At 37.4% G+C, this 13219-nt stretch overlaps 1 protein-coding gene across 3 annotated transcripts in view; it reads right to left on the bottom strand.

Moving 5' to 3' along the window:
• Positions 1–390: 390 nt before the first annotated feature.
• LOC127415933 (mitogen-activated protein kinase kinase kinase 7-like) overlaps positions 391–13219 on the bottom strand; it is a 30105-nt gene continuing 17276 nt past the window's right edge. For all 3 annotated transcript variants that reach the window (XM_051654951.1, XM_051654953.1, XM_051654952.1), the window contains 5 exons: positions 6537–6604; positions 5628–5691; positions 5035–5096; positions 4516–4631; positions 391–2888 (listed from right to left, as the gene is read on the bottom strand). In XM_051654951.1, the coding sequence (XP_051510911.1) occupies positions 2708–2888; positions 4516–4631; positions 5035–5096; positions 5628–5691; positions 6537–6604 (491 nt within the window). In that variant the 3' untranslated portion in view covers positions 391–2707. The remainder of the gene's footprint in view (positions 2889–4515; positions 4632–5034; positions 5097–5627; positions 5692–6536; positions 6605–13219) is intronic.

Raw genomic sequence — 13219 nt, 5'->3', positions numbered from 1 at the left:
TTTTGACTCCATATCTTATTGTTAAAGAGACATAGCCCTTGTAAAATCGTCCCCATCTGGCAACTAGCTGCGATCTCCCTTTTATACATTACCATTATCTTACAGCACAATATTAATATAGTAAAACCTTTAAGAGAAAATGTTAGGCTGTTTTATTGTGTGCATTATAAGAATATAACATAACTGTCAAAAAGTGTGGCGAGTTACTGTCCTGTAGAAAACGACTGGACCCTTTATTTAGGATATAGATTCATATTTCTTTTTATGCATCCATGGATTTTTTTGGAAAGAATTGACAGTGTTTGTGACTAACAACATCCTTGTTAAAGACTGTTCAACCAAAGAGGTTTTATGGAGACCACAAACACAGTAAACTCCTGAGACACGATGTTTACCTGTTTGATTTATTTCAAGATGCGACCTTCACCTGTATATTCCTGTTCCCAATAGCTTAAGAAATCAGACATCTTATTTACAGAACACAGAACAGAAACTAATCAGGAACATTGAACTCTATGAAAAATAAAACACTTCACTGTTGAACAAAAACAACAAAGATGTCTGGGAAAACAAGATGTGCAGAGAACTCACTTGAAGATCTTAAAAAAAATCCAAATGTTCCTTACCCTGCTTAAGATCTTCAGAGTAAAGTGACCATTCTTTGTTATTAGTGATAACCAGTCAAGGTTGTATTGTGCAAAAAAGTGTGGGGAGAAATTTCGCAGAGTAAACAAAGGTGTGACATCTAAAGGAATTCAGGCCTTGTGGAACAAAACTGCTCTGAATCCTATTTCAAAATCTTAAATTAAAGGAATAGGTCACTTAAAAATGCTAATTCTGTCATAATTTCCTCACCCTTATGTTGTTCCAAACCCATATGACTCTCTTCCGTGGAACACAAAAGGAACTAATAGGCAGAATGTCACCCTCAGTCAACATTCACTTTCATTGTATGGCAAAAAATTATACTATGCAATGAAAGTGAATAGTGACCGAGACTACTGCTTAGCATCTTCTGTGTTCCATTTAAAAAAGTAAGTCATACTGTACTGGTTTGGAACAACATGAGGTCAAATAAATGACAAAATGTTCACTTTTGGGTGAACTATCCTTTTAAGATCAGGGATGAAAATAAGTGGTAAAAACAAGGAGCAAACTAAAAGAACAAGAACAGGACGACTGCCCTTATTGTGATTTCTGGAGCATATTGACGAGACCATTTATATCAGACAAAAATCTGGCCACTCTTCGGTATGTATTACCCTCTTGATTTCATTCATTTGCATATGCAAACCTTTGAAAAGAGCCATTCACTCATGTTTCTATACTGGTAATTACATTTTGAGTGGCCTCATTGCCATAAAGCAACAAAACAAGTCAAGTAAATGCAAGCAATTCAACTCTAAGGCATCATGTGATCTAAAAATACATAAATCCAACTCGGAGAAAGTCACAGAGAAATCTTTCCCTTACTTTCAGACAGAATGAAAACTATAAAGCATATCTCAGAAAACCCTGGATAAATTAGCATACAAAGTTAGATACAAGATTCACAACAAAGAGCAAAGAAACACAAGAATACTTAAGTCATGATTAAAATGTTTGTCCTCACAATCACAAGTCCATTTTCGTTTGTTTGTTTTGGCTCAGTTTTCAAACTGGGCCTGTTTTTGAATGGGATGTTGATCAGTGGAAGCTGATTTCATATATTGCATTTTCTTGTGAGGGCACATATACACACACAGATCATCCTGTTTGTCCATAAACACAGGATCGACATGCAAGGCATATATAAGATACACCGCTCCATTTAAATCAATACAACAAACATTATTATAACACTTTCTAAGGCAAACAATTGAAAAAAGAAAAAAAAAAGAAAAAAAGGGGAACGTTCTGTAGTTTTTTTTTTTTTTTTTTTTTTTGCATAAAAGGGTTCAAATCAAGAGTAGCACAAAGTGAAAGCTATAAAATAAAAAGATAGAATTAAAAAGATAAAATTAGCATTTGTATCCATGTAACTTAAAAGCAATTTTGCTTTCACATTCTAAAGGACCAATTGAGGAGACATTCCAAAAGGGCCATGGGCTGAAGACCTCGTATGTTCCTTTTTTTCTTCCCATTGAACATTTCCATATTTATAATAAAGTAACCCCCCCAAGCCCTATATGTTTCCCCCTTTCGAAATAAAAGTTTGCCTTCACACACTCTGGCGCTGGCTCATTTGGCAAACAGCAGCCGTTCACAACTGACTTGTAGACCTCCTAACACAATATACAGCGTAATGAAGAACTGTGTATGTATCAGCAGTCAATAGTCTGTTTTACACCCATAGGGCTTTAACTGTGGCCCTGCTAATGCATATCCTGCTGTGACCTCACAGACATGCAATGCAGCATGCTTGTGCAGTTGAGCAATTTGAATGGTCTTAGAACCGTCTCAGAACGGTTTGCAGGGGCGGAAATGACCCACAGTCAACAGAACCATGGAGTACAGTTCATATGGTTGCCATCTTCAAAGGTATCATGGGTGCATATGGGCATGGGTGGCCAGGGTGGGGTGCTTTAACAATTAAAATAAGGGGTTTTCAGGGCCAAAATACAGCTAAACCCCAATATTTGGATTGGGGAGAAAGAGAGAAAGGGAACTATGATTGTAGAGTCAATCTGGCTCTGTTACGTGATGGGAGGGTGGGTTTTAAAAGGGTTCATGAGGTGCCCTGTCTCTTTTGCTGCTGTGCTCGAATCAGCTCCAGTTGCTTCTTGCACTGCTGGTAGTAGGTGGACAGACTCTTGTTCTCCTCTAGGAGCTTCTTGTGCTCCTGAGCGAGACGACACGCGTTCTGCTGATTCTTCTCGTCCTGGTCCAGTTCTGCGATCAGCTCATTCCTATAGAGAGGTACGCCACACATTAGAGACGAAAGAGGGAGAGAAACTCTGAACAAACAATAAAGTGTTTATGTTAGTGTAACGGTAGCCAGCTGGTACGTGATAGCTGTGCAGTGTGTAAACCTCCCTCTCCTGGCCTTAAGAGATGCACGAGCTACTGATGCTATAGGCCATGGCTTTTCTAGCCTCCTTGCTAGCGCATCCGACTGCCACGGCGGGGGTCGCCGGTTCGAATCTTGCTCGGGACAGGTTGAGTAGGACCGGTGACATTGGTGCCATGACCCGGATGGGAGTGAGGTTTAGGGGAGTGTGTGTAACGGTAGCCAGCTGGTAAGTGATAGCTGTGTAGTGTGTAAACCTCACTCTCCTGGCCTCAAAGAGACACACTAGCGACCGATGCTAGAGGCCATGTCTTTTATAGCCTCCTTGCTAGCGCGTCCGGCTCCCATGCCGAGGATCGCCGGTTTGAATCCCGCTCGGGGCGGGTCGAGTAGGACTGGTGACACTGGTGCCGTGACATGGATTGGAGTGAGATTTAGGAGGGTGAGTGTAACGGTAGCCAGCTGGTACGTGATAGCTGTGTAGTGTGTAAACCTCACTCTCCTGGCCTTAAGAGACACATTAGCGACCGATGCTAGAGGCCAAGGCTTTTATAGTCTCCTTGCTAGCGCGTCTGGCTCCCATGCCGAGGACCGGCGGTTCGAATCCTGCTCGGGTGGGTCGAATATAGCCGGTGACATTAGGTGATGCCAAAACTAATAGTAAGTCAGTACTTAAATAAAAAATAAAAAAAAAAAAAAAAAAAACAGTAAACCAATACTGTAAAAACAGTATACTTTACAGTTTCGTTATCAGTATCGGTAGAACCGACTCAATTCAGTGATGCACGGTCAAGCCAGCCATAATGGATATATTAATGTGCACCCATTAAGTAAATGACACCAAAAAAAAATAAATAATAATAATAATTAGGGAGAGAGAGCACTTTCTGGCCAGTGAGTCTTGTTAACGTAAGTTATTACTTTGTCTTTTCCACACATTTACAAGCAGCATAAAACCAACAGTTTTAACAATGACAGTTTAATGAATTACATTGTTAGTCTTTTCAATGACCATAAATTCTTAGTGATGATAGCCTAATAAATGCATGCGTCAAAGTCAAGTTTACGTTTTTTTTATTTTTTTTTAAAATTTGTGTAATACAATTTAACTAATTAATTTTATTTTACATTTGGTAACTTGTGTTTTTTATACATATATTTTTATATTTGATACTGGCGATAGATAGCTGAAAAACTTCCAGCACTGTTTACTAAATTAGTATCTTTGTTCTATTGCTTTTAGGCCTTTTGCCAAAACCCGTAGCAACGTGTACTTGATTGATAAATGCATTGTCTTGGCCATTGTTTTGTTTGAATTTGTTAATATTGGTAGTAATATTTAACTTCTTAAAGCAGCGTGTTCATTAGCAAATTAATTTCATAAAAATTCACTATCAAAATTGGTATAAAAATTGTGAACTTTCACTGGTATTGGTAGCAAATACTGAAATGTTGGTATTGTGACAACCTGAATTCATAACGCACATTCAATATTTGATGATTTGAATAAGATTCCCCAGACTTACTTCCTTTGTATGAGAAGAGCGATTTCTGTTTGCACTTTCAGGTACTCCTGTGCCATCTTACAGTGCTGCTCAAATACAGCCATAGATTCTTTGGAGTTTGGACATGGGGCTAGAGGCTGAAATCAAAAACATACAAATTAATTAATGGCTAATTCATCTGTAATTAAAAAGGGTTAGTGTTAAGAGTTATTCATACCAGTCATGTTCTGAACTCAAAAAATATCAAACTGTCTCATCTCCAATTTGCTCCCGTGTATTTATAACTGAATTCCACCATATAAATAGCATTAAAAAAAGCCTTGCAATACTGTAACCCAGACTTGATTCAATTAGAGAGCTGTTTTTAATATTTTCAGAATCTTTTTAGAGAGGCGAGATACTACAGCACTGTGGAAACAAAACCATCAAACAACAGATATAGACAATATGTTTCCATGTGTGTGCAGTCATACTTCACAATATTGGCATCCAATCATGCTTGCCATTTTCTATTAAACACCTTGACCTGGAAGTGTGTACCTGTAACTGATGGTCCAGGGTCAGGTAGGCCATAGGGATGGAATTATCTGAGCCATTGGTATCTATGGGAAGAGCAGTTTCAGTAAACATTAGAGAATCATAAATCGAGGACAGCAGCTTGGGAAGAATCTGTATTAATTGGTTATTTATATTATTCAGATATGAAAAGCCAACCAGCCCCTCACGCAATCTAGTAAGCAGCTTTTAAGTTTGTTGAGTAATGCTGAATGTATACCATGGTAATCCGCAGAAAGAGAGGGAGAGTGACACAAACAGACTGAGGACTTGAACTCTAATGTCATACTGAGCGTTTTCATAAATATCTTCATAAATGTCACAAGCTACTCTATACTGCTTACAATATAATTATGGAAAAGCTAAAGAACAATACTTTCTTTCATATACAATATTAAGTATACTATATACAGTATAAAAGTAATACAATCCCATTTTCTTTTTACATGTTTGTGTGTCTGTGTTACACCTGTAAGGTTATCACAGGACCTCTGCATTTGATTTGTGTCAATGTGAGTGTGAGCATGAGTGTATGTTTACACCTGTATGATGACCAGGAGAAAAACTGTAGGCTCTACCTGTCTTGTCTGGCGTTATCATCCTCACACTGGGGCTGGATGATCTGCTACTGTTCCGGCTCTCCTGTGATTGGTCAAACAATACATAAATTATAAACATTGGCACATCAGGGAAAGGCAAAATAAAGCAGGGTTCTCACAATTTTTTACCAATGAACTACCTGGATAATGATAATTATTAGTCATTTCACATAAATTGTTGGGGTGAATTTCCATTTGTATGACAGGTAGTCAGGTACCAGCCTTTGCAACTAATAGTATTAGGTGATTATAATAATTATTGGACAAATATCTCCAATAAGTCACAATAAATATTCACTAACACTGAATGAGAAACCAAATTTAATATAATAAATTCAAAAAAGAGAAAAAATAAATAAATGGAGATCATTTAAGAAAATAAACTCATTTACACCAAAAAGCACATGAAAATAACATACGTCAAATAACAAAGTGTCAAGGTCTCAACCGGATAGTCTAAACCAGCAATGATAAAAAGACTAAACTTTGGGTGAACTCTGCTGTTCCCCAAGAGCAATTAGGGCAAGTGTGAGAAAAGTGATCTACGTGATCTTAGGATTCAGGTGTGCAGAAGCACATAGACCGAGTGCCTTTTGTTAAAAACCACTTGGGGGACAGATATGGAAAAACACCATCTCCTTTTACAAAACAGATCTCACTTTCTTTCTGCTCTTTATTTGATAAGCTACTGTGTCCTTCTAGTGCACAATCAGATGTGAGTGCTCCTTACAAAATCATGTCTACGATGAATATGCATGCAGCACAAGATAGAGCTTTCGTTTCCTAGCTGTCTGTGGCACATGATTGTGATATCTGTTTGTCGCTCCTAAACTGTTCCCAGTTCTTTATAGACTGTACAACTAAATGTCTGAAAGTGAAGCATCTTACCTGACTAGAATCTGTACCAATGGCATGAAGATCCTGCACTGATCTGCGTCTATAAGGCTCACAGGTTGCTGTGAAAAATAAAGAGGGTTGGGACAGAGAGAGGAAAGAAAGAGGAATCTGGTAAGTCTTTTTGGTAGTGTACGTGCTCTAGCTCCAGGGCTGGAGCAAGAGGGATGTGACACTCAGACAGCTGCGCTTATTTAATTCCCCAAATCACAACTATGACAGCAGCTCCTCTAATGTGGCCTTCATGTGACCAAACCCCTCACAAGGCTATCTCAGGAAAATACACACACCTACGTTTTATGCCAAAAACGGCAGACCACACCTACAGGATCACACAATGGCAGACCACACCTACAGAATCACACAGACCTGCATTGATTGGACAGCTCCTGTCACAGCGTGATGATTGTTTTTGGGATGTGTGGGTTAATTGTGAGTGTCTGTTTATGGTAACTTGAAAAGTGATAGGAGCTGAGCTCTCAATGATTATTACTATTAAAATGTTTTCTAACACAACTGAAGAAGCCCTCTAACAAACACACTTACACAAACATAGTAAAAGACAAGCTATAATTCAGGTAAAGCACCTAGAACAGAACCAACAGAGGTGAAATGTAACCAATAACGATAAACTGTGACAACAGGACTTCTGTGGTATTTTACTTCAATATCTGTGAAGAATTTACTTAAATATCTGTACACATTATGCAAGTGAATATTTCATATGGAATATTATGGGTTAAATACATCGTAAGGTCTATCGAAAACAACCATGGCATGCTATCAATTACTAAAATCATGCTCACAGCACAGAGAATAAACATCTAAAATATAAAACTATCAGTGTTTTGAAAGTAGAACTATAACACTTAAGCTTCACACAAATTAGCATGAGACTGGTTTGACAGAATAATTATATCCAATCTTTCATATCATGTCATGAGTTCTTTAACTAAATACAACCATCACCTTTTTGCCAAGGGCTGGACGATATTAAATACTCACGATATAATCGCAATGTTTTTGCTGACAATATAAAAGCAAGCAGTATTGTGAATATTGCAACGACTTTAATGTGCTTTTTATTTGTCCATTAAGTTTCATAAAGAGCATCAGTAGACTAATTTCACAATCATTCAGGGCGGCACAATTCATCAAAATAATGTGCACGCGAGCGGCTAATGTTCGTGTTTTTAGAGCTTTTAGAGCAGATCACATGCATTGTGAAAGAACAGTACTTGCAGGGTTACACATTCGCACAATTCCAAATATTAGTACCGCTATTATACAAATCTACAAACGCATACTTAATAAATATTATATTTTATTATAATAAACTTGACTGGGTCGCACAGTAATAATTTATTATTATGCAATTTTCAACTGGATTCCAAACAATAAGTGAAGTAGTTTTTGCACATCATGGTCATTCACAAAAAATGTTTTAGTAAAAATATTTGAAGATAAATAATGCTTTTTACTAAGGTACTATGTATCATTGTATTTGGAATATACAGTTATGCTCAAAAGTTTGCATACCCTTGGAGAATTGGTAATATATGTACCATTTTTAAGAAAACATGAGTGAGCAGGCAAAACACATTGTGTGGAGACAGCCTCAGAGACAGCCTCAGAGACAGCAAAGTCTTTGGTCGTCTTGCATGAACCGCACGTTTGAGATCTCCCCAGAGTGGCTCGATGATATTAAGGTCAGGAGACTGTGATGGCCACTCCAGAACCTTCACCTTTTTCTGCTGTAACCACTGGAGGGTCAACTTGGCCTTGTGCTTAGGGTCATTGTCATGCTAGAAAGTCCAAGAGCGTCCCATGCGCAGCTTTCAAGCAGAAGAATGCAAATTGTCTGCCAGTATTTTCTGATAACATGCGGCATTCACCTTGCCATCAATTTTCACAAGATTCCCCGTGCCTTTAGAGCTCACACACCCCCAAAACATCAGTGAGCCACCACCATGCTTCACAGTGTGGATGGTATTCTTTTCACTATAGGCCTTGTTGACCCCTCTCCAAACATAGTGCTTATGGTTGTGACCATAAAGCTCTATTTTGGTCTCGTCACTCCAAATTACAGTGTGCCAGAAGCTGTGAGGTGTGTCAAGGTGTTGTCAGGCATATCGTAACCGGGCTTTTTTGTGGCATTGGCGCAGTAAAGGCTTCTTTCTGGCAACTCGACCATGCAGCTCGTTTTTGTTCAAGTATCGTCGTATTGTGCTCCTTGAAACAACCACACCGTATTTTTCCAGAGCAGCCTGTATTTCTCCTGAGGTTACCTGTGGGTTTTTCTTTGTATCCCGAACAATTCTTCTGGCAGTTGTGGCTGAAATCTTTCTTGGTCTACCTGACCTTGGCTTGGTATCAAGAGATCCCCGAATTTTCCACTTCTTAATAAGTGATTGAACAGTACTGACTGGCATTTTCAAGGCTTTGGATATCTTTTTATATCCTTTTCCATCTTTATAAAGTTCCATTACCTTGTTACGCAGGTCTTTTGACAGTTCTTTTCTGCTCCCCATGGCTCAGTATCTAGCCTGCTCAGTGCATCCACGTGAGAGCTAACAAACTCATTGACTATTTATACACAGACACTAATTGCAATTTAAAAAGCCACAGGTGTGGGAAATTAACATAATTGCCATTTAAACCTGTGTGTGTCACCTTGTGTGTCTGTAACAAGGCCAAACATTCAAGGGTATGTAAACTTTTGATCAGGGCCATTTGGGTGATTTCTGCTATCATTATGATTTAAAAAGGAGCCAAACAACTATGTGATGATAAAAGGCTTCATATGATCACTATCCTTAAATAAAAGACAGTTTTTTGCATGATCAGTCATATTTTCAAAATCAATGCCAAAATTTCACAATTTCTGCCAGGGTATGCAAACTTTTGAGCACAACTGTAAATCTAAAATTGCATATTTCATTTAATCCTCCACTGTGTTCATATTGTGAAAAACATGCCTTCATTATTTTTAAAAAGATTTTTATTCAATCCCTTTAAAATATTGAATCTACTCGTCTACAATGGCTGTTTGGATAAAAAGATGGTTCCTCCAATTAAAAACAAAAAACAACTTTGAGCCATTTCAGAGCAAATACATACTGTAATTATCGTAAATATTAAATAATGTCAATAGGCTGAAAAATATTGAGATATAATGTTTATAGCCAAATCACCAAGCCCTGGCTTTGCCCTGACTAATTGCCATCTAGGGCTTCATTGTAAGTGTATTACTGTATGGCCATTTGGAGTCAATATTATTTTCTGTGGTAATCAACAGCATGCCATAGATACTGCCGATAAATCTCACCTTGCATTTAACTTGGAAAATTCCTTTAAATGTAGATTATTTTCTCTGCAATAATAAAAAAAAAAAAAAAAAAAAAAAAAAAAAAAAAACCCATTCAAGAAAAAAAAAGAAAAAGGCCATAATAATAATGAACATGCCGTTTATTTTTATGATTATTAATGATCGTCATTGATGAGGTCAATTCCATGTCAAAATGAATAGGAGCATGACAAAACATTATTGACAGGATAAGAGCATGCATGCAGGGCTACATTTGACATCCCAATGAGATTTTCTCATGGTTAATAACCTCTTCATCATGGAACTCCTGCTTTGAACAATTTTTTTCCCCACTCTGCTATTGTTCGCTGTCCCCATTTCCTTCAGATTTAATAGGGATGATGATAATAATAGCAATGACCCTCAATGTGAAGGAGATTTATCAAAAACCATATCTGATTTATTAATGAACCAGTGTATATAGAGGGAAGAACAAAAAGCAGAGCGAGACAAGGACGAGCTAAAGGTGAGTGAACGACCACTGAGACAGAGAGAGACACCGGCTCTCAGGAACACAGAGGCCAGTAAGACTGCATATCAATCCACATTCACCAGGTGCTGATCATATGCATTGTTTTTTATAAATACATAAATCTATTTTAAAATTTTAAAGTTTGAAAACCTAGATTCCAAACTAAGATACTTATGTAATTCCACCATGAGTTTGTGTTTATTAATGCGCCCGAGGCCATTTTTTACAGTACAGCTTTTTGTGTCGACCAGAGTCCAATTGAAATCAAAATTAGTTTGTTTGGTTGGTATGGTTGGCTATATTTGGACCAAGGAAATGTGCTGGAGTCAACTTAAAAATGGGGGTGTGGGACACTGTTCCTAATTGATATGAGAGCAATGCAGCCTAATTTATGAAAGTGAACTGCTATTGATGACATACCATTTGTTAGACTGTCACAAAATTACAATTTACAGATGAGTAAAAGATTTAATTATAAATTTGGTTGTCGCCACACAAATGGCAGAACTCCCATTCTTTACATTGTTTGCCATGCATCTACTACAAAAGACACAAAATCCATTCGGTGTATGTACATTTTTGATAGTGCCTTCTTGTTACCTAGATAGTGGCAAACAACAGACCTTTATTCACAGACTGTGATGATGCATTTCTGCCTTGTTTAGCAGCGTAAATAAAAAAAAAAATGTCACATTATACAATTTTTTAAATATTGAGTGTAAATGTATAACATTATGCTTGGTTATATTACCCTGGATTTAGTTTAAAAAACTAATTACCACAGCTGTGAGGGGGTTTCTATTACAGCTGCTGAGAGAGTGACAGTAAATTTGGCATCCCACTTTACTGTCTTAATCCAACGCTCTCTATTTGTTTCTCTTCTGGAAAGTCATTAAAACAAAAGAGTGGATTTTTTCTTTTGGTCTTGGAGCAAATGGGTAAGTGAAAATAATATTTGCTGTGATCTCCAATTCACCTCAGTCGAAGTTTACCCTGAAACGTTTACTTCCGCGTTCCAAAACCCTGAGTATGAAAAAGGTCTACTGACCCTAGTACTCACACTAATGATGTAAATCAGGCGTGGGGAATGTCAGGCCTCAGGGCCGTATAAGGCCCAAGAGATCATTTTACCTGGCCCCCGAGGCCATTCGAGAAATAATGTGAAAATTATGCTAACAACTAACTGTAAAAAAGAAGAAATAGAATTTAAATAATTATTAAAATAATTTAAAATAATAATGCAAAATATTGAAAAATAGAAAGACCTTTTTGACGTAATTTTTTCTTGGTGCGTGAGCATGTAACTAAACGCACAGGTTAATTTCAACACACAATCAGAAATTGCAACCAACTGTATGGCCCACAAATAATTTCGTTAATACTCGAATGGCCCTAAAAGGAAAAATATTCCCCACCCCTGATATAAACACACGGAGTCAAAACATAAAAAGTGAAATAACACACTGTATATTCGAAACTAGGAATGCACCGATACCACTTTTTCTCTTCCGATCCGATTCCGATATCAGAAATCTCAGTATCGGCCGATACCGATCCCGATCTGATACCAGTGTTGCTTTTTTACATCATCAGTTTAGAATATCTTTACATTATTGTGTGGAACTAATTGGGTGTACGCTTTAATATGTAAAGAAACACAAACCTCTAACTACACATTATTTCAATATAAATGTATAGCTTATTAAGAAACACTTTATTATTACTAGTATACTGGATAATGTAGCAGCAAAATTAACAGTATTTCCAGTATAAGTCATCAGTAGAAAAGAAATCTTTTTTTTTTTTTTGCAAAATTTTTTCAACTTGTATCTGGACTTTAAAGGATTCAGATCTCTTTTTTTGTTCAATTTAGTTATAAGATATCAGCTCACTTTTCATTCACACAGTTATTTTTTGGAACCCATTCAACTTAAATATTATTATAAATTGTAAACAAATGATAATAATAATAATAATAATAATAGTAATATATCTCAATCGTGCACCTTTAACTTTTAAACCCTTACGCTTTTATTTTGACATTCTGAACTCTCCAGGAAGTCCTGTAAGTGTGTCTGTTTGTAGGCAAGTTCACATTAGTTTAATCCGCTTCTTATTCAAATTCTGGTTAAAAAAAAAAAAAGCACCTCCAGTGCCATTCTAAATGCATATTATAAGTGAACCGAACTTTTGAGCATCCACATCTGAGATGCTGTTCGTGAGTGGTGCTCAAATATTGCGCATCGCGTGAAGGCTAAAAATAGGTGTGCGTGTGTAAACAGAGCAGCGTATGCATTTTATATATTTACTTATAAAGCACAGCCTTTTGTGATTCACAGAGCTATTGCACGTCTTCAAGTGGCTTTGAATAAAATGCACGAATCATATGAACTACTTTATTGGTGTTTTAATGGTTCTTTTATGTCATTTTTGGAGCTTGACAGTAACGAACATGACTAACACACGGTATCGGATTTGGATCGGGCTCGGCGGACCGATACCCAATCCGTCTAAAAGCTTCAGTATCGGAGCCGATACTGAAGCTTTTAGACGGATTGGGTATCGGTCCGCCAAGCCCAATCCAAATCCGATATTCGAAACATTATATTCGGTTCAAGTTCAGACCAATCCATCTAACCAAGAGAGAAAACAGCCTCAACCAACTTTGCTAGTGTAACAAAAAGATATTCATCATTGTTTAGGCCAATTGTCTTGACTTTCTTTCATGAAAACAGTGTTAAAAGAAAATGCCGATCAGCACCTAGTGGCCAGAGGAAAACATGAGGATTCACGGCCTTCAGTTCACTACAACCGAAGAGCAGAGAGAGAGAGGGGGAG

The sequence above is a fragment of the Myxocyprinus asiaticus genome, chromosome 25 (assembly GCF_019703515.2).
Source record: "Myxocyprinus asiaticus isolate MX2 ecotype Aquarium Trade chromosome 25, UBuf_Myxa_2, whole genome shotgun sequence".
Taxonomy (NCBI): Eukaryota; Metazoa; Chordata; class Actinopteri; order Cypriniformes; family Catostomidae; genus Myxocyprinus; species Myxocyprinus asiaticus.
Note: the sequence above shows the minus strand (reverse complement) of the source record. Positions and strands in the feature narration are given on the sequence as shown.